This window comes from Prinia subflava, chromosome 18 (genome assembly GCF_021018805.1).
Source record: "Prinia subflava isolate CZ2003 ecotype Zambia chromosome 18, Cam_Psub_1.2, whole genome shotgun sequence".
Taxonomy (NCBI): Eukaryota; Metazoa; Chordata; class Aves; order Passeriformes; family Cisticolidae; genus Prinia; species Prinia subflava.
The window spans coordinates 2,637,468-2,665,253 of record NC_086264.1 but is presented as its reverse complement, the minus strand read 5'-3'; the positions used below and the strand labels follow the sequence as shown (position 1 = coordinate 2,665,253).

General features: G+C 45.7%; 2 protein-coding genes and 1 long non-coding RNA gene across 6 annotated transcripts; 1 reads left to right on the top strand and 2 right to left on the bottom strand.

The window, feature by feature from the left end:
- The first annotated feature begins 204 nt into the window (after nt 1-204).
- Nucleotides 205-13,847, top strand: PPEF2 (protein phosphatase with EF-hand domain 2). Its single transcript, XM_063415327.1, is given in 16 exon segments — nt 205-546; nt 3,686-3,813; nt 4,358-4,415; nt 4,906-5,081; nt 6,098-6,212; nt 7,031-7,077; nt 7,482-7,686; nt 7,689-7,768; nt 7,854-8,003; nt 8,681-9,016; nt 9,777-9,962; nt 10,633-10,775; nt 11,299-11,405; nt 12,328-12,491; nt 13,047-13,134; nt 13,365-13,847. Coding segments are annotated over 16 exon segments (2,226 nt in total). The 5' UTR covers nt 205-485; the 3' UTR covers nt 13,547-13,847.
- On the bottom strand, nt 509-2,710 carry LOC134559956 (uncharacterized). 2 transcript variants are annotated; one of them, XR_010082645.1, is made up of 3 exons: nt 2,607-2,710; nt 2,217-2,302; nt 509-777 (listed from the first exon to the last, which is right to left on the bottom strand). It is a non-coding gene; the product is annotated as an uncharacterized LOC134559956 (long non-coding RNA). The 2 variants fall into 2 exon arrangements; XR_010082646.1 differs by having other exon boundaries at nt 2,401-2,695.
- Nucleotides 13,848-14,971: 1,124 nt separating the features above from the next.
- Nucleotides 14,972-27,220, bottom strand: NUP54 (nucleoporin 54). Of its 3 annotated transcripts, XR_010082618.1 has the most exons (13): nt 26,979-27,164; nt 23,303-23,389; nt 23,051-23,197; nt 22,150-22,379; nt 19,791-19,978; nt 19,149-19,345; nt 18,309-18,363; nt 17,647-17,740; nt 17,069-17,176; nt 16,582-16,701; nt 16,133-16,243; nt 15,602-15,799; nt 14,973-15,367 (listed from the first exon to the last, which is right to left on the bottom strand). XR_010082618.1 is itself a non-coding variant. In XM_063415239.1 (12 exons), the coding sequence occupies exons 1-12, from the start codon at nt 27,022-27,024 to the stop codon at nt 15,671-15,673; spliced, it is 1,512 nt and encodes a 503-aa protein (XP_063271309.1). In that variant the 5' UTR covers nt 27,025-27,220; the 3' UTR covers nt 14,972-15,670. The 3 variants fall into 3 exon arrangements, 2 of the variants coding, with proteins under 2 accessions (XP_063271309.1, XP_063271306.1); XM_063415239.1 differs by having other exon boundaries at nt 14,972-15,799; nt 26,979-27,220; XM_063415236.1 differs by having other exon boundaries at nt 14,973-15,799; nt 23,303-23,386; nt 26,979-27,162.
- Between the last annotated feature and the right edge of the window lie 566 nt (nt 27,221-27,786).

The following is a 27,786-nucleotide window of genomic DNA, read 5'->3' as shown; positions in this document are numbered from 1 at the left end:
TAGATTAAATATCTGGTTTGTGTTCATCCTTCACGAGTTATCATTTACAGGTGACTGTGAATATTTGTCTGCACTACAGAATATTTGTCTGCACATACTGCTTCTTAATGACTTTTTAATAGTTCTTGATCAGTACTGAAAAGCTTTTTATGTTTGCCAAAAGTCACAGTACCTATTTTTATGCAAGTAGCTAAAGGTGCTGAACTGATTCCTGTTTATAAAGCTCACTTGAAAAGTGAAGCAGTGAGACAGAAGTGTTCATCTGATTGTCTGGGAGTAGCTGGAGGATGTGGAAAATGTACTTGGGCACAAGAGAGGCCATCTGATCGTTGACATTAAGTTATAATATATTTAATTGTAGATTCTTGGCACTGTGGGACATGTTGCAGCTGTTTTGAGTCTGACCAAATGGTCTTCCCTGCATCTCCTTTGTGGTTTTGGTGACACTGGGCCAGTCTGCAGCGTTGGAGCATTGGTTGGAGAACATGGGATCTGGTAGTTCGGTAAATGTCGAGTACAAGTACTCCCTGCAGAAGTCTGAAAATGGTGAGTTATTCTTAGAAAAATGTTCTTTTCCTGTTTTCTCCTGCATGTGCTGTTGGGAGGTTGCATTGAATGTGTTTCTCCTCTGGGTTACCTGGTTTTCTTCATAGCATTGAAGTGAGGTTTTGTCTTTCAGTATCCTATGACAAGGATTCTCAGGTGTTAAGCAGAAGACAGCAGGCTTGAGGAAATAACAGCTATTTCAATGAGGAGTAGGTTAAAATCCACCCAAGCCTAACCAGAAATGAAACAACAGTTAGAACCAACACCTGCTGGATTAAACACTTGCTGGGTAATGCAGTTGTTGTGTCTGCTGACAGTGAGACAGATGGCACCCTGCTACTTCCCCTGGGTTGTTTTCCAAGGCTCTTACTGGCACAGGACTGGTTAAGCAGAAGCGTTAGCAAAGCCAAAATAAATCTGGTGACAAAAAAGGTGAGATGGTGTGGTTACAAAAAGCCATAAAACAAAAAGTGTGTATTTTGTCTAATTACATCAGCACAGTGCTCTTAATCTCTGCTAATAATCTAAACCTCTTTATGGCTCTCGAAGCTGTGGTCAGTTATTTTTATGAAGCCTTCTGTAATTGTATCAATTTTGTGGGTGTGTGCCTGTGTCTGCTGTGGAACAAAAGGAGTTGATGAGGGAGACCTTACATATAAGGAAGAGTTAAAAAGTAAATAAGTAGTCTCCTCTTTGTTGTTTGAATCACACAGTCACAAGCACTGGCAGAACAGCAGGATGGGGCAAACTGTTTGCAAGTGCTTGGAAAAGAAAATAAGGATTGAAAGTGGGGATAAGGTTGTGACTCAGACTTTTGTTTGTTACTGTCCACTGTTGAAAAACTCTTTTTATTTATGTTAGATCTACCTGTCACCCATAGCACCAGCAGTCCATGGACTTTCCCAACAGTTCAAGGTTATTTTAAGATGATCATGTGTAACACAACACTAGTTACTTATTTGAACCCGTGTATTACATCTGATACCTCAGCAACAGTTTCCCACAGCAGTGAAGCCTCTCTGAATTTCTACCTTGTGGTTCTCAACACCCTTGAGATTGGCCACCTGCAGCAGGGCAGCTGCTTAGGACTTTCTGCCCAAACACAGTGTGCCAGATGTCATCCCTGTCCCCCTATACAAGGTCTGACGGCTGTGTTCAATGGCAATGGTAGGAGCAGAGCTGTTCAACTGGCCCTGCCTTGGAGTCAAGTCTGGTTTAACTGCTGTCCCTTCGGGATGCTTTCAGCAGCTTATATGATATATGGTTTGGATCATTGTAAAATGTGTCTAAGTCTTTCTCTTGAATTTTTTTTCCTCCAAACTGATACAAACACTTCCAGGTATAACTCAGCTAGGTAAGCTGCAAAATTAGAATACCTGGCTTTTTCAGTTGCAGAGTCAATCTCTGTAAAAGCAGAGTAAAAACCAGTGTCTTGCCTATCTGGGGCTTAAATGCTGTGGATGGTGATATTTATGTTAACTGTGCACTTGATAACATGACTTTCATAGGTTTAATTTTTACTATTTCAAAGGTTCTGGTTTTCACTGGTATGTGTGGAGTCATCACAAGGAATTTTTTCAAAGCCCAGCAGATCAGTAAGCATTTTCTCAGCAAGAGGGAAGGCAAAGAATACAGAAGTTATTCCTGAGTTAAAGCTTGCCAAATCTTACCTTCTTGCCCACAACTTCAGGGTGTCTCAGCCCCCTGTGAACAGCAGCTGTAGATCTTCCTTTTGTGTGCTGTGCAATTCTCAGTGCTGAAAGAAAATCATAATTTATAAGGATTACTATTTTCAATATATAATCCACTGAGGTACATTCTTTAGGGAAAGGTCACTCTTTCCTGTTGAAGTACCTGGAGGGCCATTTGTTGTGTAATTAATGCAAGCTGATTGAATTAATATGATCTCTTTGTCTCTTGTCAGTGTATAGCAGCCTTTGGGTAGAGGTGAGGCATTTTGCTCTTTTTAATGAAGATTTTCCCACCATCTGCCATTGCTCTCCCTGCTTTGGTGAATGTGGCAAGGGAATATACCTTCTGCAGCAGGCCTAGTTCCCTACCTCTGTTGTTTCCTTTGGATTTTGAAGCCAGCCTGTGGATACAGCAGTCATCCCTTTCCCTCCTCAGCTAAAGATGACAGAGAAGTAGTGTTAGAAGATGTTTTAAGTATAGGGCTCACAGGTGGGGCTCTAGAAGGGAACAGGAAGGGACGCAGTGTAATCCAAAGAGAGGTGCCAAGTAACAGAGCTGGTCCAAGTGGGATCAAATCCAGCTAAGGAGGATGAGAGATTCTAGAGGTACGTGAAATTCTGTGGCAGAACTTGGAAAATGAAATGTAAATCTGCACTGATGTACTTCACTTGAAACATGCACACACCCCATCTGAAATATTCTTTGAAGGGAACACACTGGAACAGGGAGAATACAGAGGCTGTGCTCTAAAGATCAAAGGGCAGATAGCCAGAATTTGGTGGGAAGCACCTGGTGACAGTGCTGGCTGTGGCTTGAACCTCAAACAGGCACCTGGAAATTCTGGCATCTTGTTCATTCTGTGTCATTAAATGGCAAAAGTTCTGCCTCCCTTTTTTCACTGTGGGTTTAGTTTTGTCCTTATTTTATGGTAAGGTAATGGTATGTTGATATTTATGCTACAATAGAGTCCTTCTAAAGTTCTTCCACAACTGCAAAAGCTGAGGTATTTATTTGGCATAAAGAGAGGTAGAAAACTCCTATATTTCTAGGGCTCTAGAAGAAAACTTGGTATCTTGTCTTCCCCCAACTCTTTGCACAGCCTCAGTTAAACTTCAGGTTTCCTGCATCTAGAGATGATAAGATGGACATAAAAATGATCAAGGTAGGTAGAAAGTGAGGATATTGTCTGGTGCTGAGGAACCAGCAGCAATGGTTGAAAGTGCTTCAGAGGTCTCTGGTCAGGCAGGGTCAGGTCAACCTCTTACAAAAAACAAGGCAAAAAGAAGAGGGTTTTTTTTTTCCCTTAGGCACAAGAATACAATTCCTGGAAACTCCTTCCTGAGAAGGAAAGGTTTTTTTCCATGTTCAGGCGTGGGGAAGGAGCCTTTGCAGCTACCTCAGCTGCAGGCAGTGCCGCTCAGCAGTTTGGTTCTGTTCTTTTCCCCAGCATTCAAGGCAGCTGTCTTGATCCAGCAGTGGTATCGGCGCCACGTGGCTCGGCTGGAAATGCGCCGCCGCTGCACCTGGAGGATCTTCCAATCCATTGAGTATGCCTGTGAGCAGGATCAGATCAAGGTATGGTGCCAAGGAAAAGAGCAGGTAGGAAAACACATAGGAAAGTGGTTCCTGTGCCAGACTCTGGATTTCTGGCTGCTGGCTGGTAACCCTTTAAGTTCTTCAGTGGGCCAGGGACTGGGCTTCCTGCCCCTTTTTAACCTGTTGATTCCCTGTCTGCTTGTGTTGCATAAAACACAAAGTAATGAACCTCAAAAACAAGCCATAAGAGGAATTTAACAGAGCTTTTCTGAAGTCTGAACACAATAGGAAAGTCAATTTGGTTTGTTACATTTTAACTTGGATTAAAAATCTTATATGGCTGCCTTGCTCTCAGGGAGAGGAAGGGCTCATAGCATACTTCTGCCTGTGGCTGAAGGTAAAGCCACTGTTCTGACTTCATCTCAAGATAGTCAAAACTTAAACTGGTACAATGAGAGTTGCTGTACATACCAGACAGCATGAGAAGGGCAGAGCTAATACTTCCAGAAAAAAGATCATGATAGGTTGCTACTCTGTTGAATTTCATTCTGGGGTGAATGATGGACTGTCCCTCTTTCTGCAGCTTCACAACTTCTTCAGTTACCTCATGGACCAGTTCACACCAAGCAGCAGCAAAGAGAGTAAGTTTGTGTGTTGTTTGTGGATGTGGCACTAGCAGCTCCAAAGGCTGTACCCTGTATTATTCATTGCCCAGTGCTGGGCAGTCTTCTGGATGACACATGTGGCCAAGAGTCTCAAGAGTGATGGCATCAGGAACAGAGAGTGAATTATCTGGAGACTATGAGCTGTGCAAGGGATGTGGGGCAATTTCTGCTTTTAGGAGCTGGAAGGAGGCATAAAAGCTCAGTATGTTTTCACAGAATCACAGAATGGTGCACACTGTACCATGGAGATTTGTCTCTGCAGCCTTTCCCCCACAGCAAGTTTTGTAGCAGTGCCAAACAGTACCCAGCATCCATGGCTGTGATTGCTCCTGAGTGCCAGCCTAACCATAGTTCTTCTGTAGCAAATTACTAGAATGGTACCTGGAGCCAATTAACTACTTTTTTGTCTGTTTCTCCTTTTTTTTTTTTTTTTTTTTTAAATCAACCCCACTCATCTGCTATCCAGGGGATTTTATCAGTCGCATGTTCATAAGTGGGGAAAGCTACAAAGAGGCAGAGCTGGAAAAATACTGTGACTATGAATCTATAGAGGTGCCAGAGTCCTACACCGGACCCCGTCTCTCTTTCCCACTCCTCCCTGACCATGCCACAGCCTTGCTGGAAGCTTTCCAACAGAAACAAGTAAGGATCCCCAAAAGGTACCATGCTTTCCCCTTCTCTGAACAGGGCTGTAGGACTGATAATTTGGTCTTAGCTTTCTTACCAAGATCACTTGACTGGAGTATAACAAGCTGGCTGGCTGTTAAACAAAGTGAGGCTGGAAACTATTGGTATTTCCTAATGCCATAGAAATGTTCTTTCTGAAAATGTACTCCTGAAAAAATGGAACACTTTACATAGGGGTGTACCAATATTAACCTGAATTTCATTTTTAAAGGGAAAAATCAGCAACAGCTCATGTCAAAACTTTTCATCATTTTTTGTTCAAATTTCTCAATTTGTAAATAAGTATAGGATGGCCCAGAGGGAAACAGCCAATTACAATGTTTTGTGCTATGCAGCTTGGACTCAGATTTAAAATGTAAATTGTGAGCTTTTTGATGAGGGAGTACCACTCCAGCACTAACAAGACAAACCTTCATACAACTGCAGTGTTCTGCTGCCATCCCTCAGCTGATGTGTTGAACTGCAAAATAAACCAAAACATCCCTTCTCCAAAGAGAACTTCTAAACCAAAGGTTTGTCATGTCACAACTGTATTAAATGCCTACACCCTGGCTTTGAGCATATGTATCACTGCAGGACTCACAGTGGAAACTCACATACTGGTTCAATGTGGAAAAGCCAGGAAAGATCTAGAGGAGCAACTTCTTACCTGTGATCCTGGGTTGAATTTTCTGTTGCTCCTGGAGGTGGTGTTGGCCTAGTGGGTATAGCCCTGTTCACAAGGTGCTGGGGCTTTAGGGTTGCCTTGCCAGCCCTCTCAGTGCTGAGGCTGGCCTGCCTTGGGCAAGTGTCTGCCATCCTGCTGTTTCCCAATATTTCCCTCACTTTGTAAGCTCATAGGTCAGCACAGACTGACATCCCAGGGAGAGTTTCTGCTGTACACTCTGTCCTGGTGGAGTCTTTGCAGCGACAGTGGTGCTGCTCAGAAGCCACTGATTTCCTGCTTTAATCCCTTCACTTTCTCCTAGTAGCAGCTCCATGCTCGCTATGTCTTAAACCTCCTGCATGAGACCAGGAAGCACCTCAAGCAGTTGCCAAACATCAGCCATGTCTCCACCTGCTACAGCGAGGAGGTCACCGTGTGTGGTGGGTCCCTTGCAGCCTCCGGGGTGGAATGCTCTTATGGGAGGGTGGGGCAGAGAGAAAATGATAGTGAGAGCACCTCCTCTGTACTGAATGTGAAACACAAATGCTGTCTATAAGCAAAGTGTGCGATGCCTTGAGAGGCAGCTGGGTCTGTCTGAAATACCCAGGTGGTATTTTTTCTCTTACCCCAAACACGGAGAAACCAAACCCAGCTGAGGACTGGCCACAAAACTTGGTAGTGGTCTGACCTGTTCTGTGGTCTGGGATTATTTAAACAACAAAATCCTGGAGGTGTTCTGGATGAGCACCAGTGCATGCATGCAGATCCAGAATGTTAATGCATCTTTGCATCCTATAAGTAAATTTGAGACAAAGCTTTTTAATTTTTTCCTACTCTGACTAATATTAAAATGTTGAGATATTTCTGAAAAATACATAGCACAGACTTTTGCATGCAGTCAGCCTCTGGAACACAAACCCCTCTCTCCTACATTATGTTAAATGAGAATTAGACTGTTATTTTGAATCCAAAGCTTTCTCCCATATAATGACAATCTTGTGCCATGTTGTGCCATCACAAGAGATAAATGAACAAAGCTTCTAAATCAGTGTTCAGCAGATGGTATAGGGGTTTTTTACTGTCCTTCTCAGACTGCAGCTCAATGCTTACATCGTGTCCTTTTCCATCAGGCTTGCACTTCCTAAAGTATTTCAGTGGTGATTAATTTATAAAGGACATTGTTCATAGGAAGTTAAGTATTGGTGTTTTTTTAAGTTTAAGGTAAACATACTGTGACTTGTCTCTTTGTGCCTGTTAGGAGACTTACATGGCCAGCTGGATGACTTGTTCCTCATCTTTTACAAGGTAGGCACTAAATTTGGAGAGAGATGCTGTTCTGGCATTGCAATGGGTATCCCATGAGTCATGTTGAGAAGTGTTTGCAAAATCAGGCCATTCATGTGCAACTCTCCCAGTCAATTTGATTAGTTTTAAATGGCTTCACAAATCAGTAGCTTATTCCCTTGCTGACTTGGCAATCTGATATCCATGTCCGTTTTATTGGTGCCAATGGGTATTTTTCTAGTGCTGATACCAATGACAGCCCTTTGTGACTGCCAGTTTCACTGCTCGGGCCCACAGAATAAAGATGAGTGAGGATCTGTTGTAACCTGGGACAGGAGCGACAGACTGTGCAGCTGGGGGGAGGGGCATATGGACACCTTTGGGGGGCCTCTCGGGTGACATCCGCCTGTTCCTTGCTTTTACAGAATGGCCTTCCTTCCCCTTCCAAGTCCTACGTGTTCAATGGGGACTTTGTAGACAGAGGCAAGCAGTCCCTTGAGGTCCTTGTTATCCTCTTTACTTTCCTCCTGATCTATCCCAAGGAGGTTCATCTCAACCGCGGGAACCACGAGGACCACATGGTGAACTTACGGTACGGCTTCTGTGCAGGGCTGAGCACAATGCCAATGGTGTTGTGCAAAATCCCACTAAGCTTCCTTTCTCCTGTTCCTTTAGCTACGGTTTCACCAAGGAAGTGATGCAGAAATACAAGGTAGGCCTATGTTTGTGTCTCCTTTACCACATGAGACATGCATTTAGAAGACTTGGGGCTTTACCTCTTTCTTTCTTTCTCTCAGGTGCATGGGAAGAAAATCTTGAAGATGTTTCAGAATGTCTTCTGCTGGCTGCCCCTGGCCACCCTGATTGATCAGAAAGTCCTTATTATTCACGGGGGCATCTCTGACACCACTGACCTGGACATGCTTGAGAAAATTCAAAGGGACAAAGTAAGTTTTATTTCCCAGTTATTGCAAGAGACAACAGTGCTGCTGATTTGTGGTGAGGAGCTCATTTCCACATGTCAGCTTGGCTGTTGACAAGACAAGTCTAACAGATGGTCTTCCTGGACAAACTTGTGTTTAGGCTTTGGTTTGTTAGTGTGTGTGCATGAGCTGTGAAGGGATGAAGCACTGTTGGTTTCTGGAATATGTGCTGGTGCTGAAGTAAAAATACAGTGATGATGAGAGATTGTCCCACAGTTCCTCAGCCTATTTTTACCCCCTAGATTTCCAGAAGGATTTTGATAAATCATTTAACTTGTCTCTGCCTCACTCTCTAATTGGGAAATATCACTTTTCTTCTCCAAATATAATGACAACTCTTGCATTAGTCATTAATGCTTCCTTTGCTCTGCTGCATAGTTCCCATTGCAGATAAAGTCTGTGTGCATGAAGTCAATGAGGAAGAGTGAGAGGTGATGGATGTGGGGCCCAGCTGTAAACTCAGGATGGCTTGTCTGAGAGGATGGCACTAATAGTTCCCCACAGTCAAGCAGCAGCTGATGGCAGAAGAGAGTGGGGCTTGGAGGCTTGGATCACTTGAAGTCTGCCAATGGAAGATGTTAGGGCTGGAGATCTGGGTTTTCATGCTGTGTTATCAGCTCCATTTCTCTCATATGTTTCAGTTTGTTTCTGTGTTAAGGCTGAAGAAAAGAAAGGAGTCGAGTAGAAAACCAGAAATACAGGCCATAAACGGAGAGAGCGAATCAGGCTCTGATGCAGCAGGGAACGAGGCAGCTCCCAGGTTATCTGTGCAGCCCCAGTCAGCCCAGGCTCCCAGCACAGCCAACAGGTTGGAGTTCTCCAGGTGGCTCCGGCAGACGGTGCAGGAGCAAATTGACACATGCCGCCGGCTGGTGGACATCAGTGAGTCAGAGCCAGAGGAGCTCACCTATTCCAGCATGGTCTCCTTGAAGGGTGTGGATGAGCCGTGCTGGACTCGCCAGGAGGAGTGGAAGCAGGTGAGGAGTCTAAGCAGGGTCCTGAGCTGGGTGTGCTGTGGGTGCCTCCTGCAGCAGTTGGTCCTTCAGTGGTAGGTGGCCAGGAGGGGCTGCTCTGTGAGGCCGTGGGGCTGTTTTGTTGAGTATCTTTGTTACCTCCTGGGAGGAGTAGCTGGGCACTTCCTTTCCTTCTTTTTCCAGCCTGAGAGTCTTTTCTGTGTGCTCTGAAACCATGGTTACTTAATTGACATTACAGGTGACCTTCCAGTGCTGCACACCTTTTTCACTATCGTGCTATATATTGAAGTCAGGATTAAAGAGATTAAGATTTAATCCAAACAGTGGTTACTGAGTCAGCACTTTTATTTCTGGAGGCTGCAGAATGTCCTGGCTAGAGAACAAAGGCTTTAATACTAAGCCTGCTAATGGCCTCAGGATCTGCTGGTTGTTCTTGCCCTGGGACTTGTGTTTTGGGATGGAGGAAGACAGGCAAGGCTCTTGGACATCATAATGCTAGCAAAGCAAAGCTTGTATCAGGCCTGACTTATGCACATCCATCTTTCCCCAGAAATCCACATCCACATCCACACTCCCCTTTGGATGTGCCTGTAGCTCTTGGCCAACAATTTTGCCACTTCTGAGGTGGCCCAGATCTGTGACAGTCTTCAGCTGGAATGCAGAAAACATATCTGTTCCCCTGCGCTATGGTTATAGCAGCAGTCTAGGGAGGGATTCAGAGACAGAGCTGTATTTGCTTAGCGAACTTTTCCAATCCTTTCAGATTTTAGATGTCCTCTGGAGCGACCCCATGCCTCAGGAGGGCTGCAGAGAAAATAAGGTGCGAGGTGGCGGCTGCTACTTTGGGCCTGATGTGACAGAGAAGTTCCTTGAGAAGTACAGCTTGCAGTTCCTGATCCGCTCTCATGAGTGCAAGCAGGAGGGCTACGAGTTCTGTCACAACCGCAAGGTCAGTTGGCGGAGGTGTGAAGGACACTTGGTTTCCATCCTTCCAGGGTGGGGTATCTGGGGGGGTGGCTTGTCTCAGTTCTGCATTTCTTCCAGTGGGGCTTTAAGCACAGGCAAAATCCTTGAAGAGGCTTATTGGGAGTTAACTGAAGTGTGTTTCTATCTGCAGTCTTAGTTATGGGCAATCTGGAGCCACCTGCTCTGCTGGGGACATGGCTGTGCAGGCAAACCGTGTCCTTGTGTGTGGTGCTTGAGAAAAGATCTGAACCCACTTGTGCCATGGCCCCCATTTAGTGCAGCTGTTCCTGCAGATGAGCTACAGCGTGTTGCTGAGCTGCTGCAGCCAGGTTCTGTTCTCAGAAGATTCACAGTCTGGTCAGTGGCTTTGCCAGGGCACTTGGACTCTGGAGAGCAGAACTGTTGGGAGAGAGCACAGGAAAATTGCAGAAGCCTAGCACATGGCCAGATCCACATGTGACCAGTGCCACCCATGAGGAGGTCACAACTGCCAGGCTTCCAGGCCAGCTGCCGCCTGACTCTCCCTCTTCTCCACAAAACATGGTGCTTTCACAGTCTGTGGACTCCGGAGGGGATTGGGTGTGTTGTTTACACGTATATAAATATTACAGGATGTATGTACTGACTGCAAATGCCTCTTTTTTTGGGATTAGGTGCTGACCATCTTTTCAGCCTCAAACTACTATGAGATTGGCAGCAACAGGGGAGCCTATGTGAAGCTGGGACCAGACCTCATCCCCCACTTTGTTCAGTACCAAGCAAACAAGACAGCCCATATGCTCACTATGACCCAAAGGCAAGGCTTTCCAGTTGCTCTGTATTTGCCAAGTCAAAATTCCCAAAGGGAAAACTTTGTGAGCTTTTAGAAAGTTTAACTCTGAAGATGAACTTTCACAGCTTGATTTTCTAAATAGCTGTAAAGGAGAGATCAAACTTTGTACTTGGTGTTACTGAGGAAAGCTCAAGGGTTGAGAAGGGAATGTTAACAAAATTCCAAAGGGATTTTTCTAAAGGTTGCTGATGTTTCAGCTTTTCTTTTCTATGTCAGGTTTTAACTTTTGACCTTTGCTGAGGTTCTCTTTTGCTTTGTTACTCACAAATGAATGGAGGGACTCATGGCATCAGCTGCAGGGAACTGTGCCCTGGGCATGCAGTGCCTTGTCACAAGCACTGAGATGCGGCAGTAGCTGTGCAGAGCAGTAGTGTGAGGGTCTGGGAAATACATGGACAAGCCAGGTAGAGCAGTGGGAGGGAAGGTGCAGTTTTTCTTGTGATTCATGGCAAGTCCTTAAAGTGCTTCTCTGTTCTGCATCCTCCAGAATCAGCAGAGTAGAGGAGTCAGCCTTTCGAGCCTTGCGGGAAAAGCTCTTTGCTCACACCTCAGCCCTCATCAGTGCCTTCAAGGCCTACGACGGGGACAATACAGGTAACTCGGAGCTGAGGGATGTGCGGGTTCATTGGCTGGTTAGGGTTGAAGTGACTAAGATGAGTTTGTGACTGGTTGGGAGACAGCTCACTGACAGTTCTCACCAGCTGTCACGGGGAGGCTGTATCAGACCTTGCCAGAGGTCATTTGCTGTTACTCAGTCTCTGTGGATGCCTCTGAGTGACACCATAAAGTGGAGGTGCTGGAAGAGCAGGACATCATTAGCCTAATGTGTAGTAATTGAGACTGGTCCTAGAAGAACTACTTACAGCTGGAGTACTGATGAAGCATTGGAAAAGATGACCTGGAACATGTCTGTTGTGTCACTTGAGAAGGGCTGGGTGTTCTGTAGAGCCCCTTCATCCCTGGAGTCTAAAATCACTGAGAAGAGGAAAGCGAGGGATGTCTTCCATGACAGTTGGCTCTGTCAGAGCCTTAAGGAAGGAGCTGAGAATTCTTACTTGTCTCGCAGACAGGAGTGCTGTATTGGTGCAGTGATCAAGAGGTGTTGCTGAGAACTGTCCATTGGTTGGCTGGGGGAGAAAAGGGATATGGTGTCTGGCAGAACTGCTTATGGGGAGAATTGCTTTCTTGCTTTCTTCCCGGGCAGCAAAACTGTTCATAGGAATCCAGCTCAGTTGTTAAAGCAGCTGCTAAAATGGGCAGTGGGCTGCAAACTTCTAATGAAATAGCCGACATTAGTGACTTGCCTTTGTTCAAATGTTTACAGCCTCATAGCCTTGATGTGTTGCAATGATGAAAAGCTTGCTGAGGCTTGGGTGGGAAGTGTGCTTGTGCCTGCCCTGCCAAATAATGCCGTGCTGTCAGCAGCACCTGGACTGTTTGTGTGCCACAGTTCAGGCTTTTTCTTTATGTGCTTTCCCCTACCTGTGTCGCAGAGGTGTCTCCCTTTTCCCTACAGGAAGGATCACACTGAGCAATTGGGCTACAGCAGTGGAGTCAGTGCTGCGGCTGGGACTGCCCTGGCGAATGCTGAGGCCGCAGCTGGTGCGCAGTACTGAGGACGGCATGCTGGAGTACAAATCGTGGCTGGACGACCTGGCCATGGAGCAGAGGAGCCAAGAGGTAAGCACTCACTCCCTTCCATCAAAGCATGCTGTCAGCAGCTGCTCACCAGACCCCCAGCATGTGCAAATCAATTCTGGTATAAAACGACAGTGGATGGTTCATGGTTCATAATCCAAAAGCACAAGGAAGTTGATAGGAAGTCTTGCTTGAGCTCACATATTCCTGAGGCACCCAGCCCATTTTACAAATAGGTGATGGATGTGAAATCAAAATTTAGAGGTAGTTTTGGATGGATGCAAGCTTGTGAGTAGGAAAACTGTATTCCACTCTCCAAGTAGCAGCTTCTTAATTACGCCCAGCAAACACAGCTCTGCAGTGCTTATAAAATGCAGCCTGGCTCCCTGTGAGCCCAGAAGAGACTGTTGGGAATGGACAAGTTGCCGATGGTCTGTTCTGCAGCTGCACGGAAGATCCAGTCATCACACACCTAGTTGATAAGGCACTGCTGGCAAGTTCTTGAGAGCAAAAAATATTCTTATTTGTGGAAACATCTGCAGTAACAACTCAGAGCAGAGTTGTCAGAAGGATAAAAACTGCAATCATGTCTTTCAGCACATCCAATCAAGCTTGCTGGAAGTCATTTATCGAAACAGGTCCAACTTAGAGACCATATTCAGGATCATAGACAGAGACCATTCAGGTAAGCAGGTGTGCAGGGGGTGCTGATCACTGCCTTTTGTTCCCTTTTGCTTTGGAGCTTCCTTTAGTATGTGTAGATGTGTTTTTGTTTAGGCTTGGGTCCTCCTCCTCCCTCCCACGATTCTGAAATGTCTATTTGTATTATGCCTCTTTGCTGCTTTGACTTGTATTTTAGCCAGTGTTCTCCACATTAGGAGATGTAGCTGCAGCATGTAAAACGCTCCTCCACAGGTCTCATCTCCTTTGAGGAATTCCAGCAAACCTGGAAGCTGTTCAGCTCCCACATGAACATTGAGCTCACGGATGATGGCATTAATGACTTGGTTCGCAGCATTGATTTCAACAATGATGGGAACATCGACTTCAACGAGTTCCTGGAAGCCTTCCGCCTCGTCAAACAGTGCCCGTCGTGAGAACCTGCCGAGGGTTGCCACGTCCCATGCCTTGATTTCTACAAAGCCAGCACTGTCTGGCCTAACCTAGAGTGTGCCTGCAGATGGCAAGCAGGGAAAGGGAAGGCAGGTGCCCAAAACAGACATCACTGTAGGCAACAGCTGTGACCCATTTGGGGAAGGAAACAGGTGAAACAGATGAGCTGCACTTCAATTCCGATTGTTTTTAAAATAAGCTGCATTTTAAGTAGTTTCCTGCTCAAAGGGAAGATACAACTTAGCTTCTCTTGTCAATGTGAGGAAATCTTACAAGTGTATTCAAGAGCAGTAAAGTGAAACTCAATGTATTACTTGTAGGCAGTGTTTTAAGGAGGTAGCACCTGCTTGATCACAGCTTTCCTTTTAATAAACTATTTTTTCTAGATTGCTGTTGCTTGGCTGTTCATTTCTTCTCTAGTTAACTCTGTAAGCAGCAGTGCTGTTCCAGTGATGCCTACTTCCCTGCTGGTGTTCCTCTGCTGTGGTAAGCTTGTTCTGGAACTTTGGAGCTACCAAGTACATGTAGTAGAGCAGAATGTTGGAAAAAATACCTCAAATGTGCAACACTGTCTCTAGCAGGGGGACTTGTTTAAGATATCTATTGAGATAATTTCATTTTCAAAGCCCAGGGCAGATCAAATAGCCCCCTGCTAGGGAGCCTATGCTGCATGTTCAAGTTACTTTCAAAGCATGGTAGGACTGCAGCTTCTGAAGTGGGGTGGAGCATGAAGAGTTTGCAAAACAAGAAACAATGTGTTTCTCAAATACAAGCAGCACAGTCTGCCAGGGTCCCCTTGGCAGAAGACTTCACTTAAGATTGTTACCCTAGCCCCCAAAAGAGAATTCTAGTCTCACTGAATTTGTTAGAGCTATGCTTCCAAAAGGAAACTAATCCTATTGCCCCTTAACTAGAGTTCCACATACGCTTTTTCAATTGTAATGGAATCATGCTTCCACCAACACTCTCAAATGCAAATACAGGTCCTAGCACATTGCAGTTGTATTTCTATTTTTCCATCCTTCAAATTTAATGAATGAAATTAATTTTGATGGCTAATGAACAAAATTATTTTGCCTCTTCCATGTTTGTTTCTGCTGTACAAACTTCTACTGCAGAAAACACCGCTTTTTTGTTTCAGTTATTTTCAGTGCGTTTTGTACTGAGGGGAAAAGCAGGTCTCTCCATGGCATGGAGTGAGAAGGTACCTACTCTGCAGCACTTGCTACCAGGTAGGACCTAAGGGCCACACCTTTCATTTTGGTTTGAGGACTGAGGCTGCCAAGCAGCTCTGTGGCACTGCCTTTGACAGCCCGTTCCCCGCAGTGCCTGGAGCAGAGTGAAGTGCGCTTACCTGGAGTTGTGAGCAGCGTCACTGCTTTGCTGACGTCCCTGAGAGCCAACACCACACACCACTTATTACAAAGTCAGACTGAATTTATTACTCTTGGCAATTTAAAAAAAGGCAGGAGACAACATCCAGACATTCTGTTACTTAGAGGGGCAGCAAAGCTTCATATAATTCACATATTAAAGTGATCAAAACATAACCTTCAGATCCTTGCAGTCCAAAGGAAGGACAGAAACTGGAAACATGAACTTTCTGCAGCTTGTCCCAGTAATCGACTGGTATTGCAGAGAACAACATAGTTACAGCAACAAACATCTCTGTAATGATTTAAATTAGCTGTTTACACAATGGTGCTACTTGATTGTTCTGACAGAAACACAGAAGAGGGCTAAGCTTTCCACAAACTGAGTCATCCATGAAACAATCCCCTCAGCACTGCATTTTTAGGACAATGCTGTTGTAAAAAAAGAAGAAAAAAAAAGAAAAAATGTACAATAGTACATATAGTTTTATAGTAAAATGGTATCTGAACAGATTCAGTTTTCCTTCTTTTGTTAAAGCATATACAGCTTTATAAAATATAAACCTTCCAAAGGTCAATTTTAAAAGCTTAGAAGAGGCTTTGCTAATTCTAAAAGTAACAGACAAAATACCATTTTGCTCCTACAAGATACGTGTTTTATTTTACCTCAACAGTTTTAGCCTTGGAAGGTGAGCCATGAACTTGACTACCATGTTCTGTGTAAACCTCCACCAGTCAACTGAAGACTCCCCCTCGGATGGGAATGCTCTCGTTCAGCCCATGTTCTATTAGCTTGATGTCCTCCAAGTCATCCTTGATGATGCTGATTAGGTGACTCAGCCCTTCTTGCTGCTGCTTCAGGTGCTGCAGATAGTTCAGAAACCAGTGTGAGTATTGTTCAGCTTCACAGACTTATTAGGTAATATTCCTCAAAAGTGTCATGACTGGTGGCACCGGCACATTGATAAGCCTGGCATCATTTCTTTCAGGAAGGAATAACAGCACTTTCTGTACTAACAGCATATCTCCACAGAGTGATTTCGTACAATAGCTTGGTGCCCTGGCACTGAGACTAGTTAAAAGGATGACTTCAGACAAGGCAAGGCAAGAACATGACATTCTAGATCCAGTCAGTGTGTGTCTGGCTTAAGTGATGAAGTTCAAAGAGTAGGCCAGGATTCTACCAGTAATACTTACTTGCTTGATTTCCCTTAAGAGGTCTGCATCTATGTAATAGCGCTCCTCAGCCCGCACTGCTCCAAAGTGGTTCTGCATCCTGATCTGGGACATGAGCTCATTCAGTCTGCCCTGGGAAGAGGAACAGGCTTAAATCAAGCACAACTCACTTACAGCTGGCAGAGCTCCAGCATCTACCATTCCTTGAGTCTCCAGGGCTGGAAGAATTGCTGCTCACTCAGATTCTACATGTTCTGGAGGACATGCAAAGGGTAAACCACTCCAGTATTTCCAAGAACTCAAAACTACTGCAATACCTATTGGCTATACAGCAAAGAGCATGATACTACAACCTATTCACACTGCCAGACTGAAAGCCTCCCACAACCAGTATATACACACGATTTGGAAAACTCACATGTTTCCAGTGAGGAAACCCCCGAGTTGTTAGCCAAACTGCAGCCACTCACCTTGAACTGCGTGGGTGCATTAAGTTCACACTGAATTGTATCCAACTGTACACGGAGCTGCTCCTCATCTGCTTGAATGGCATAACCACTTTTCCTTTGGATCTCCTGCTTTATTAGCACCTACGAAAGAAGCCTTTGGCGTCCATTAGAGAACACTTGGCCCATCCCTCTCCCCACCAGCCCATCCACATCTTTTGCCCTTCCTTCAGCCTGTTTCTCACTAGATTTGTTGTGTCATTTAGTCAGCTGCTGTAGGACCTCACAGCAGTCCTGTGCTTTTGGGTAAGTGAGAGAGAAGGTTCCCAAGTATGGCAGACCTCAAGCTTTCCCTGACAGCTCTGCCTGGTATTTAAATGAACACCTGTTTGCTGAAGTCAGAATAATTTTCAGCACTGGCCTGCACAAGATGGAACAGATTCTCCTTCCCTCTGAGACTGCTTGTGGCACTAGGCTGTGTCAAAGGGCTTATTTACATTATGCCTATTACCTGCAAAGTTCTGTGCGAAAGCGCCATCAGCTTCCTTTTGTACTGTGCAATTTTTGCCATAGTTGTCGTTTGGTTTTTCTGCAGCTCACTGATATCTTCTGATATTATCTGCAGAGGAGATGGGAGTCAATTGGAAGTCAGAGAAGTTTTTGATAACAGAACATGTTAGGCCTCATTTAAAACTGGGAGTTTCAGACACTACACTGCCTGGCAACTTGGTGTCCTTGATCCAGATGATTTTAGAAGGCTTTCTTCTACCTCTAGTGTTCTGCTTTGTGTTTATTTTCACTCAAAACTGGGATTTTCAGAAGGCAGTGGAAAATTGGTTGCCCAAATTTAAAAGTTCATGCCAATACAACTTAATGAAGCTGGTGTGGATTAGCCTATAACAAAATAGTAGGCTTGAACCTGAAACAAATGAAAGCCAAACCACACTGCTCAGTTTTTGGGCAAAAGATCTATTTAAGGAATATATTAAGAAGATCATTCACATTCCAGTTTTGAACACACAGGGACAGGTGCACGTAATAGCGCATCCTCTGTCAAAAGCAAATCATAATAAAGATAAGCAATCTTACATCTAATCGAGTTTGATGCTGTTTGGTCATCTGATCCTGGACCTTCAATCTTCTCAGCAGCTCCTTGAAACCCACCATTGGCACAGGAATAAGCCTATGAGAACACAAATATTTCTTACAACATGTTTTTATACGGGACACATGGTAAGGATTAGTACTTATAAACAGAATCTAATATAAGGTTACAGATTATGTTGGTCTTCTATAAATTAATACATAACCATATCTTCTTTTGCTAAGCTCTAGAGTCCTCGCTATTTCCAACAACCTGCTCCTTTTTCATAAAGAAACTAGCCCATTTTATCTGTAACCACTGGAGGGTACAAAGATGCATCACCTTAAGCAATAAAGAGAACAAACCATAACCATTGCAAAAACTAAGTCACAATAACTAATCCATGTAAAGGAGGACACCACACCTCCAAGGAACCCAACTAAGACTCTTTATCCTGACAGCTCTTAAGCACCTAAATGGGTAAAGGGATTAAGACAGGCACTTCCAGTAATCTTCACTGCTTCCAAGGGGATCAGCACTTGGCCAAGTTGTACTCAAGTGACTTTCTTGCAAGTTACCTGAAGGGTACTATGCAATTATTATCTCTTTCTCCCCTTTCCAAGCCTTGCTGCAATACTTCAATACTCGGACAGACTACTGGACTTACTTATCAGGATCAGGATTATCAACTTTGGCTTGTTCCCATATAATAGGATCAACACCTAAAAAAAATAAAAAGGATTTTTAGTATGGATATCTGAATAAAGAGATGTTACAGCTGCTAACCAGGAAAAAATGCTGTGAAATACATAAACCCCATGAACTATGCTAACTCGAATGGCTGTTACACAAATTAAGGGTAATTAAACTACGGTAGTTTATTAAAAGTCCTGATCCTGAGCAGGGGCAGTAAATTCAGACCCAAAGGCTGTCAAGCACTCCTGCAGGTCTGAAAGCAGGGGAAAGGAATAATCCAGAGGTGCACCCATTGGATAATCCATACTTTAAAGGGAGAAATTCCTACTGCTCCCATATGCCACACTTGGGTCATCTGTCCTTTTAAAGTTGCTTATTATGTGAAACAAACTAATATTTAAAAATTCAGTAATTATGTGATCAAAGTACCAAATCAGTTGGCAAAATAATCCCAGTAGGAGTTAGCTTTGACTTTTCTGCAAGACTAGGCCCAGTGCCTTTTTCAATCCAGAATTCATAATCTTTCATATCCTAAACACAGGCATATATAAAAGCTATAGACACAAAGGTAAGTCATCTAATCAAATGACACGAACAACCCTTAACTACCCTAAAGCAAAGCTCTGTGTGCACTGTCTGTGGCCACACAGGCAAGCTAAGAGACCTATCTGAAAACTAGCAAGTGAGTACAGGACAGGACACGATTATTCTGATATTTAACTTTTTTTCCTCTTTTTCTTTTCACAGCTGTTTTCCAGCAGGCTGACACCTGCTTTTTTACCAGAGAGCCCAAAAGGCCCAGCTCACGCACCGGCAGGAGGGTTCTGTAGGAGCTGCTTGACTTGTGCCGGGGACAGCTCTGTCCTGGCCATGGACAGGCTGACCCCCAGCTGCTGCAGGGATGATTTGATGTTGGCTTGCTCAAAGTGGGCGTAGAGGGTCGTTGCGGGAACTCTCCTCGAGGTGCCATTGGGCGAGCGCTCCACAACGTAAATGATCACTTCTGTCCTGAGTGAGGCAAAATGCAGAACGTCAGGAAAAGGCCAGCAGCACACAGGAGCTAACACAATACAGAACCACCCAAAATCCAAGCTATCACTTCTCCCAGCTGACTTTTAACTCCCTCTAGCTAAGCGAGATGTAAAGTACCAGTATCTGCAGGGTTTAATGGAGCAAGAGAGAGAGAAAAGCTGTAAATACCACAACATTGTCTGCTCTCCCCAGTTTTAACAACCATATTCTATGCTGATACTAGTACTACATTAAGAATAACCTAAAATCTCTGGAAAGGTACTGGACTTAACGCTGTAAGAAAAACTATATGAAGGAATAAGAGAAACAAATCAAACTCAGGATGAACAGATCTAAAATCAAGAAGGGGAGACAGTAGACTTAGGCACCAACCCTTTCTAACATGCAATATAAACAGGCAACCCTGTGGAACTTCACGTACTGGTCATCTGGCATCGTTTTAACACCTTCAACATTGACAGTAAGGGTCTGGTTTCCTCCCAAAATTTTGTGTAGTGATTCTACGAGCTGCTGCTGCTGGCTTCGAATATCTGCTTCTTTTCTGTTAAACACCAAGACCACGAGGCCATCTTCATCTTTGTTGTTGGGCATTAAACTGTAACCCACAGCCTGCCAAGGAACAAATGAAAAATGAAGTGTGTTACTTAGCAAAAGCATATCACTGTGGCTTGAAGCAGAGGAGCTAAATCCTTCCATTTTTAGAGCAACTAAAATTCAATTCCCAATGTATTTCAAAATGTATGTTCAAAAGTTATGTATGTTGAAAATTCAACTCACAATGTATTCAGAGCTGCAGAAACATTAAATCAATCCCCTTTTAAATCATTCTCTCACAGAGCCATCAGTAGAGCAGCTTTTGAAACAGGCTGGATTTTTACAAAAAGTACCTAAGTGTCCTTTTTCCATCAGGAGAGTTGCCAACACAGCAGAGCTGACGCCAATCAGGAACATTTTACAGACTGACCCTTTTTCCAAATTGCAAATGCAACCAGAGGATCAGAGTTTATTACAAGCAAAAGCAGAGTGACAGCTTTCACCTCCTCTTGCCTATCAGCTGTCACCCCAACACAGCATTGGTGACAGGGCGGACACAGGGGCTGTGTGAGGCCCTGACACTGAATGTGGCTGGGTGACGTGCACCTTTCCCCTCGTGCAAGTTCAGCTGAAGAGAGAAATGAGTTCAGGATGTGCCCAGGAGCCCGGTTTTGTCAGCAGAGGTAATCCCCTGCCGTGGTGAGCCTTGCAGAACCAGCCATCCTGTCATGGAGCACAACAGTGATAGCTAAGGAAGAATTTGTTCTTAAGCACATGACACCTCTGGTATTTCTGTTCTAAATAAACAACTTTTCCATGATCTCTTTATGCAACACAGTATTTTCAAACTAGAACAGATTGTTTTTACTTTACTGTGGTCCTTCAAACAATGGCCTGTAACACATACCTTAGCAGCATGCTTTTCTTGGTCTGGAGCTACATGCTTCTCACGTGCCCTAGAGCTGGAATTGTGTACAAGTGGATTCCTGTGGAACCCTTCATGTAATGCCTCTTTCTTATCTGATGCCGGGTGTTTCCAGAGGCAATAACCAAACTAGCTTCAGACACTTTGTTCCTATCTCTGTGCCACCTTCTCCCCTATTTTTTAGAGGCATCTTCCACTAGTGGCACAGGTGGAACTGGTCAGTATTTCACTTAAGGCACGTCAATTCATGGCATTAGAAACACTCCAGTCACAGGGACAAGAGTAAAACTAGTATCTGGCATTGTCTAACCTGAAAACTCATCTTTTTAGTAAATGAAACTCTAAAATAACCAATTTTGCATCACACAACTTACACTGGGCAATTTTTCAAAGCTCCAAAATCATGAAAGCAATTTCAAACAACAACTTTACAAGAAAATAAGCTTTCAGGTACATTGTCAACAAAATGTTCAAGGTAACTGAAAAAAGTGATGCAACAAAACCAAACATTTGTTAGGCAGGCAGAGTTGCTGCAAAAATTTTGCAGAACTCTCATAAAGTGCATAATCAACACTAGACTTAATTAATTCTTAACCTACATTCAGGGCATAACGTTCGCACTCCAAAGGATCAGCTCAGGGAAGGAGGGTATCACCACGCCTGCCCCAAATCCCCTCACAAGCCCGAGGCTTAGCAGGACAGTCAGCAGGTGCAGGATTTGCAGGGGATGGAGAGCCACAAATTGTTTGTCGGCATGAGAAGCAAGATCTGGAACTGCTGATGATTCTATACATGGAATGGAGTCAGCATGAGGACTGGCAAGGATAAAGGCACAAGAAGGCTGAAGGCTGGTGGATTTTAAACCTGGCACAGGCAAGGCTCATAGAGGGTTATTTTAATCTAGACAAAGCAATGAAGAAAGACCCTGAAGTTCTTATTCCAAATGTTCACAGTTTCTTTCAGACAAGAAGGTTATTTTTAATTGTTTCTGTCTTATTGTAACATACACAGATATACATTGAAATTAATTTCCATAGATCTGTTCCAAGTACACACACACTAACCTCACTGCTAGCACATGAAATTGTTGCTTTTGTGATCCACACCTGGGCTCATTACCTAGTCCCTCCACACCACCCAGATTTTTGGCATCTTCGAACCTTTTAATGAGTAAGCATCAGAACTGTGCAGATTACCTGGAAAAAAACTGTTTCAGAATAGTCTTACCAAAGACAAAATCTGATTTAACACCCATGAGAGGCTCAGACTCAGCAGAGTAATGGCATCGGCGCCCTCTGTGGGCAGCTGCACAACGCCATACCTTAAACCTGCAGAAGGGGTTTTCCTGTGTGAACTCCACTGGAGCGATGTTGTTGTTGAAGTATCCTTTGCCCGTGCCCCAGAAGGCCTGGAGCTGGTTCCACTTGGCCAGAATGGCATCCCTCTCATCTCCCAGCAGTGTCGGGGCCGAGAGGGCGCTGGCGGTGTTGATGAGCTGGTTGGACTGAGCGGGTGTCTGGGCAGGCTGGTTGAACAACCCACTGCCTAACGCTGGGTGGGATGAAGAGAAACAAATTAATTCCTTGACCAAGCATGACCATGCTATCACCTACCATCTGCCTAGCACAGGCATCACTTCTTATCATATTCTGAGAGGCAAAATAAAAACACAGAATGAGTAAATGAATTAAACTCAGATCATGTTTCTTAAGTGGCTTTTCACAGCCAATCTTCATCTACAACAGAAGTTCCTGAACACTACATTAGAAGAAATATTTTTTTCTTTTTTTTTTTGTTTTAAATGAGACACCTATATTGATCCATGTCATCATCTAGCACCCTCAATATCTAAATTTGAGAGGCAGGCTGGCTGTTACAAATTCAGTGGACTCAGCCTGAAGCTGCTTATTATCCAACTCCCATTTAAATTAATCTCAATGCCTTTTTCCTCCCCCTTCTTGTAATGCTGTGACTGCAACATCAATTCTCTAACTACAGTTCCTACCAGCATTCAACCAAAGGGGTAAATATTGTTGGAAGCTCAAGGGTGAAGCTCAGGGACTTGCTTGAGCTCCACTTTTAAGAGTTTAAGTGTAACAGCCTCCTGTTACAACACATGTTGGAACCCTGGAAGCTGAGAATTTTAGGCTTCTGAGCAACTGAAGGTGTCAATCTTGCACTTTCACTGCTAAGGGATGGGTAAATCCAAAGGCCATACTCACTGGTCTGCTGCTGCTGCTGCTGCTGCTGGGTTCCAAAGCCTCCGAAGCCTAGCCCAGTTCCCAATCCACTACCCAAGCCAGTTCCAGTTCCTGTGCCAAAACTGGTACCAAATCCAAAGCCTTTGTTCTGGGTAGCACCAAAGAGTCCTGGGGAAACAAGTAAATGATTATTGAGCCAAAGAGCACAGCAGCCATGCAATCCAAAGCACTCCTGGATTTGTTCTGAAGGCAGTCAAGCCCTCATCCCCTTACCGCTGGTGCCGGTATTGGTGGGCGCAGAGAAGCTGAACGCCGGCGCCGCGGTGGTGGTGGTGGTCCCAAAGCCTCCGAAGGCACCTGCTGAACACAGACCGCGTCAGGCAGCGGCACGCGGCCCCGGAGCCGGGCACAGCACGACAACCGACCTCGGGTGTTATGGGAACAGGTGCTGACAGATGGATGGCACATGGCACAAGCATGTAGTTCACACTGAGCATGGGGATCGAGCTCATCGTCCACGGAAATGGGGGAGAAAACACGGACCACAAAGCCAGAACTTGTATGGTGTGTCAAGAAAGCAAACAAAAAGGAGGCAGTCAACTGACATCTCATTCCTTTACCAACCAGAGGGATGTGCTTTCCCTAGTGACAGACACAACTCACAGTACTATTTCTTAGATTCCTTCTCAGGAATAAGCAGCCTGATGTTCTGTGAACTTTACAAATAGTCCTAACCTCGGGAAACAAATCAAAGCCTGAGGCCAGGTACACACAGTTGCTGTGCTTACAGGTAAAATTCTACAGGGTCCTTTTTTTTTAAAGCCTTTTTTCCCAATGATCCTCCCCGTTACATCTTGTTTGGAGATTCAACCACTAGTACAGGAAGATGGATGCAAATGCAATCAGCCTTCCACAGATTTTCAGGAAAAGCAGTCACAGGCCAGCAGGAGAGGACCTAAGTGAACGCCTGAGCTCCAGTGGTGCCAACGGTGCTGGCCCAAGGTGCAGCCTGTGGGCACTGACCCGCCTGGGAAACCAAGGTCTCTGTGTTTCATGCTGCTTTTACACGTGTTCAAATGAGAACAGAGTCTGCTACAAAGGATTTGTCACAAAGATACTGCCTCTCCTAACTCACACATGTCAATAGCAAAAAACCCAAAAACGTTCTTTAGATCTACTACACTCACAGTCCTAATGTCCACAAACAAAATGAAAAGCATAAATCAAAGCTGATATGCAATTGCATTTTATTCCCATTCAGCAAACATCTTAATGTGAGTGGGCACAAGAAATTGTTCCCTCTAACACCCATGTTTCAGTCCTGCCAGCGAGCCGGACACCCTGGCAGCAGCACCAGCAGATGACACCATTTTTAGGCATCTTTGTACTCACAGCAAACTTAGTCATCCTTTCTTGAAAAGGGACCTGAGAGTACAAATTAAATATCAAAGTATCAAATTAAGTATCAAATGGACTATCCATGGTCTCTTCTGGAGCAGCTGAAATGAAGCAAAAGAAATCCAGCCCAAGAGTGTTCACAGCAAATAAACCCCAAAGAGATCCCTGGAGTGCACTAAACAGATGAGAGGCACTGACAGAGAGCGATGACACCATGGGATGGATGGGATTCCTACGTGAGCAGCAACAACAGGACTCCCGGGCTAAAAATCCATCCAGTCCAGTGTTTTTATAGGGAATGGGAAATACTTAAGGTGAAATGACATCAGGAGATCGCTCAGATCTGATGGATCTCCATGGGGCCACAAAGGGCTTCTTCCTTAGCCACTCTCCAGTGCACCCATCCTGAGCAGGGTCTCCCTGGCACACGAGTGCCTCCGCAGAGCTGGGGCAGGGGGTTTTGGGGTGCACGGTGGCTTTCGGGGAACAGGTCACAGCTGGGCTCTGACTTTGTGCGGTCATATACAATTTGTTTCTCTACAGAAACGACTGAGGTGTGGTGCATTCATGACAGCCAACGCAAGGCCAATGAGGAGACACGGGGGAAGATGAAAACATGACTGCAGTAGTCCAAGAATCTCGTGTCAGGAAATGTGGCACAGGGACCAGCTCTGGGATTGCTCGGGATCACCTGGATTCATTCCCATTTCAGAGACATTTGGCTACAGGGTTATTTTTCCTCAACAAGCTGTTCCTTGAGAATTTAAAAGACAAAACCCCTCCAAGCCTATGGCTCTCCAACCCACTCCATTTCCAGAGCTTTTATCGCCAGTCTTCACTGGATACGAGGATTAGTAGTGGACACAGATTCCCAGTGAGGAATGTAATTCTTGGACCCCTGCTTGTAACATTTACCACAGAACACGTATTTATGCATTATCTACCTGCGCTTGCCAGACTGTTACCAAAATTGAATGGTGGAGTTGAGGTAGTGGAAACACCGAAATTCCCAATATTAAAATTCACCGCGGGATTAGCAGTTAATCCGAAACCCCCAAAATTAAACCCACTGGCAGTGGAGTTTGCAGTTTCAAGCCCACCAAATCCTGACGAGCGGGAAGCAGAAAAAGAGCAAGGCAACATTAGTTCTGAGTGAAAGGCAGGTCCCAGGAAAGAAAAGTTGAAGCATTTTTCCATCCCCATGGGCAAGACAGGCATAGTTAGAAACAAGAGTAAAAGGTATTAACTGGCATTAAGCATTATTTATCAGACACAAGGAGGACAGTCAAAAGCTCCGCACACTGCTGCTGTAAGGACATTATTTTTCAATTATACTGCGCATAAAGCAGCAGCATTTCCCCACCTTATTTCAAAGCCGTACATGAAACCATCTCTGTGATTCAATATTCACATTAAGAGTAATTTTTAACAGCCTAAGGCTGCTCGATACTGCTGCATCTGTGTTAAGTGTAACAGACAATAGCAAAATTAATTCATAAACTATCAGGAAGGCAAGAATAAATCATCTTCATACAAATAATACACTCAGATATACGACAGCAGAACAATCATGAAACACAGCTCCAGCAGCTGAGGCAGCACACAAGCCTCAGCTACTCCAGGGCACTTGTGCAAGTTCTATTGCCAAAATCTGCCCACCTCAGCCTTGCTGGATTTACTGATGCATCCAGCACCCCTGGGATGCAGCTGAAACAGGCTCATGCTGGACAGACAACGGGAAGTCCTGAGGTGTGGTCCCAGATTTCCCTCTGATATTGGTCTGTGAGTGTCATAAATCTTGCCACAGTGGACCGGCAGCACAAGGCGATTTTTTTACTTTCAGATGGGGCCAGAAAGAGTGTGTGCAAAAGTTCCAGAGTGGAAGAGACAGAAAAATTCAGGTTAACTACAGTAAAGATGAGTCCTGTCCAAAGGACTTGCTCCTTTGGGGAGCAAGGGGAAAAGTTCTTCCAAGTTAATCCCTGTCTTTTGTCTTACTTAAAAGTAAACTTCCAAGGGCATGTCGTCCAAACGACGACTTTATTGCAAGCAAAATGCTGATCCGAGGAACCTGCCACCACCTCATCACAAGCGGCTCAAGAGCAACTCCCGGGGCCGCCGGGGGCCGGGCGGGGCGCGGGACGGCGCCTCTGAGGCTGCCGCGGCTCCCATTGGCCGGGGGGCACGCGCTGCCGGCCACCGCCGCTCCCATTGGCCGCAGGGCACGCGCGGGCCGCGGTCGCCGTTCTCATTGGCGGGGGGCAGGCGCGGGTCCCTGAGGGGCCCGCGATTCCCATCGGCGGGGGGCCAGGCGCGGGTCCCTGAGGCGGCTGCCAACCCCATTGGTGGGGGGGCACGCGCTGCCGGACGCCGCACTTCTCATTGGTGGGGGGTTACGCGGGGCCGGTGAGGCGGCCGCGATCCCCATTGGCTGCGGGGCACGCGCGGGTCCCTGAGGCGGCCGCTGTTCTCATTGGCCGGGGGGCACGCGCTGCTCGCTGCTCGGCTCCCCCCGCCCCGCCCCTCCGCGCCCCGCTCCCCCCACGCTCACCGGTCGGGTTGGCGGCCCCGGCTCCTGCGCTGAAGTTGAAGGCCATGGGTCCGATGGTGGGACGGCGAGCGGAGAACCCCGCGGGAGGGGCGTACGAGCCCCCTCGGCGGGCCCAGCCACAAACAAAACCGGCCGCACGCGCCGCTTTTCCGCCGCCGCCAAAGCGCTTCCGGGTGGCGCAGGCGACGCGTGTGACGCAATCGGCGCGCGCCAGCGGGCTGTACCACTGCGGGAGCGGGAGGCCGGAAGAGGCCTAATGTCCCAAGGGACTCGAGGAAATAAAGGAGAATAAAGCCAAACAGCTCTTCCTCGAGTATCGGGGGGAAATGTCCTGCTTTGCGCGAAACAGGGATTGTAAAGGCTCGCGCGAAGGAATATATTCTCAGATCGCTGGGAGCTGAGCCTGAGCTCACCCCAGCAAGGGGTTTCCCTTTCCTGCATCCGCTGAGGGGGCATTCCCTGGGCTCCCCAACGCTGGGACCGCAGCGCCCCCGTTGCTCTGGGTGTCCCCGCTGGAGGAGCTGGCGGGCGGCCAGGAGGGGGCAGCACACAGCTTCTCCCCCGGGACAGCTCCCAAAGGCATCCCGCATCCATGAGGAGGAGCTTCCTTCCATGAGGGAACAGCTGCCCAGGGAGGTCGTGGAGTCTCCCTCTCTGGACACATTGCTTTGGCACCTGCACCCAAAGTATCCCACGATGCTGTGAAAAGCAGAGCTAAGCCAGTCCCCAAAGCGTCTTCCCAGGGCTAATCCCAGAAAGCTGCCCAGAAAACAACATTTGGGGGGAACAGGGAAAAAGGGTGACAGCG

Coding starts and splice junctions, on each gene's coding strand:
- NUP54 (XM_063415239.1), bottom strand. CDS start 27,024: ATGGCCTTCAACTTCAGCGCAGGAGCCGGGGCCGCCAACCCGACCG. Junction 22,380..23,050: donor GCAGCAGCAGCAGCAGACCA/GTGAGTATGGCC, acceptor CATCCCACCCAG/CGTTAGGCAGTGGGTTGTTC. Junction 18,364..19,148: donor CCTACAGAACCCTCCTGCCG/GTGCGTGAGCTG, acceptor TATTTTTTTTAG/GTGTTGATCCTATTATATGG.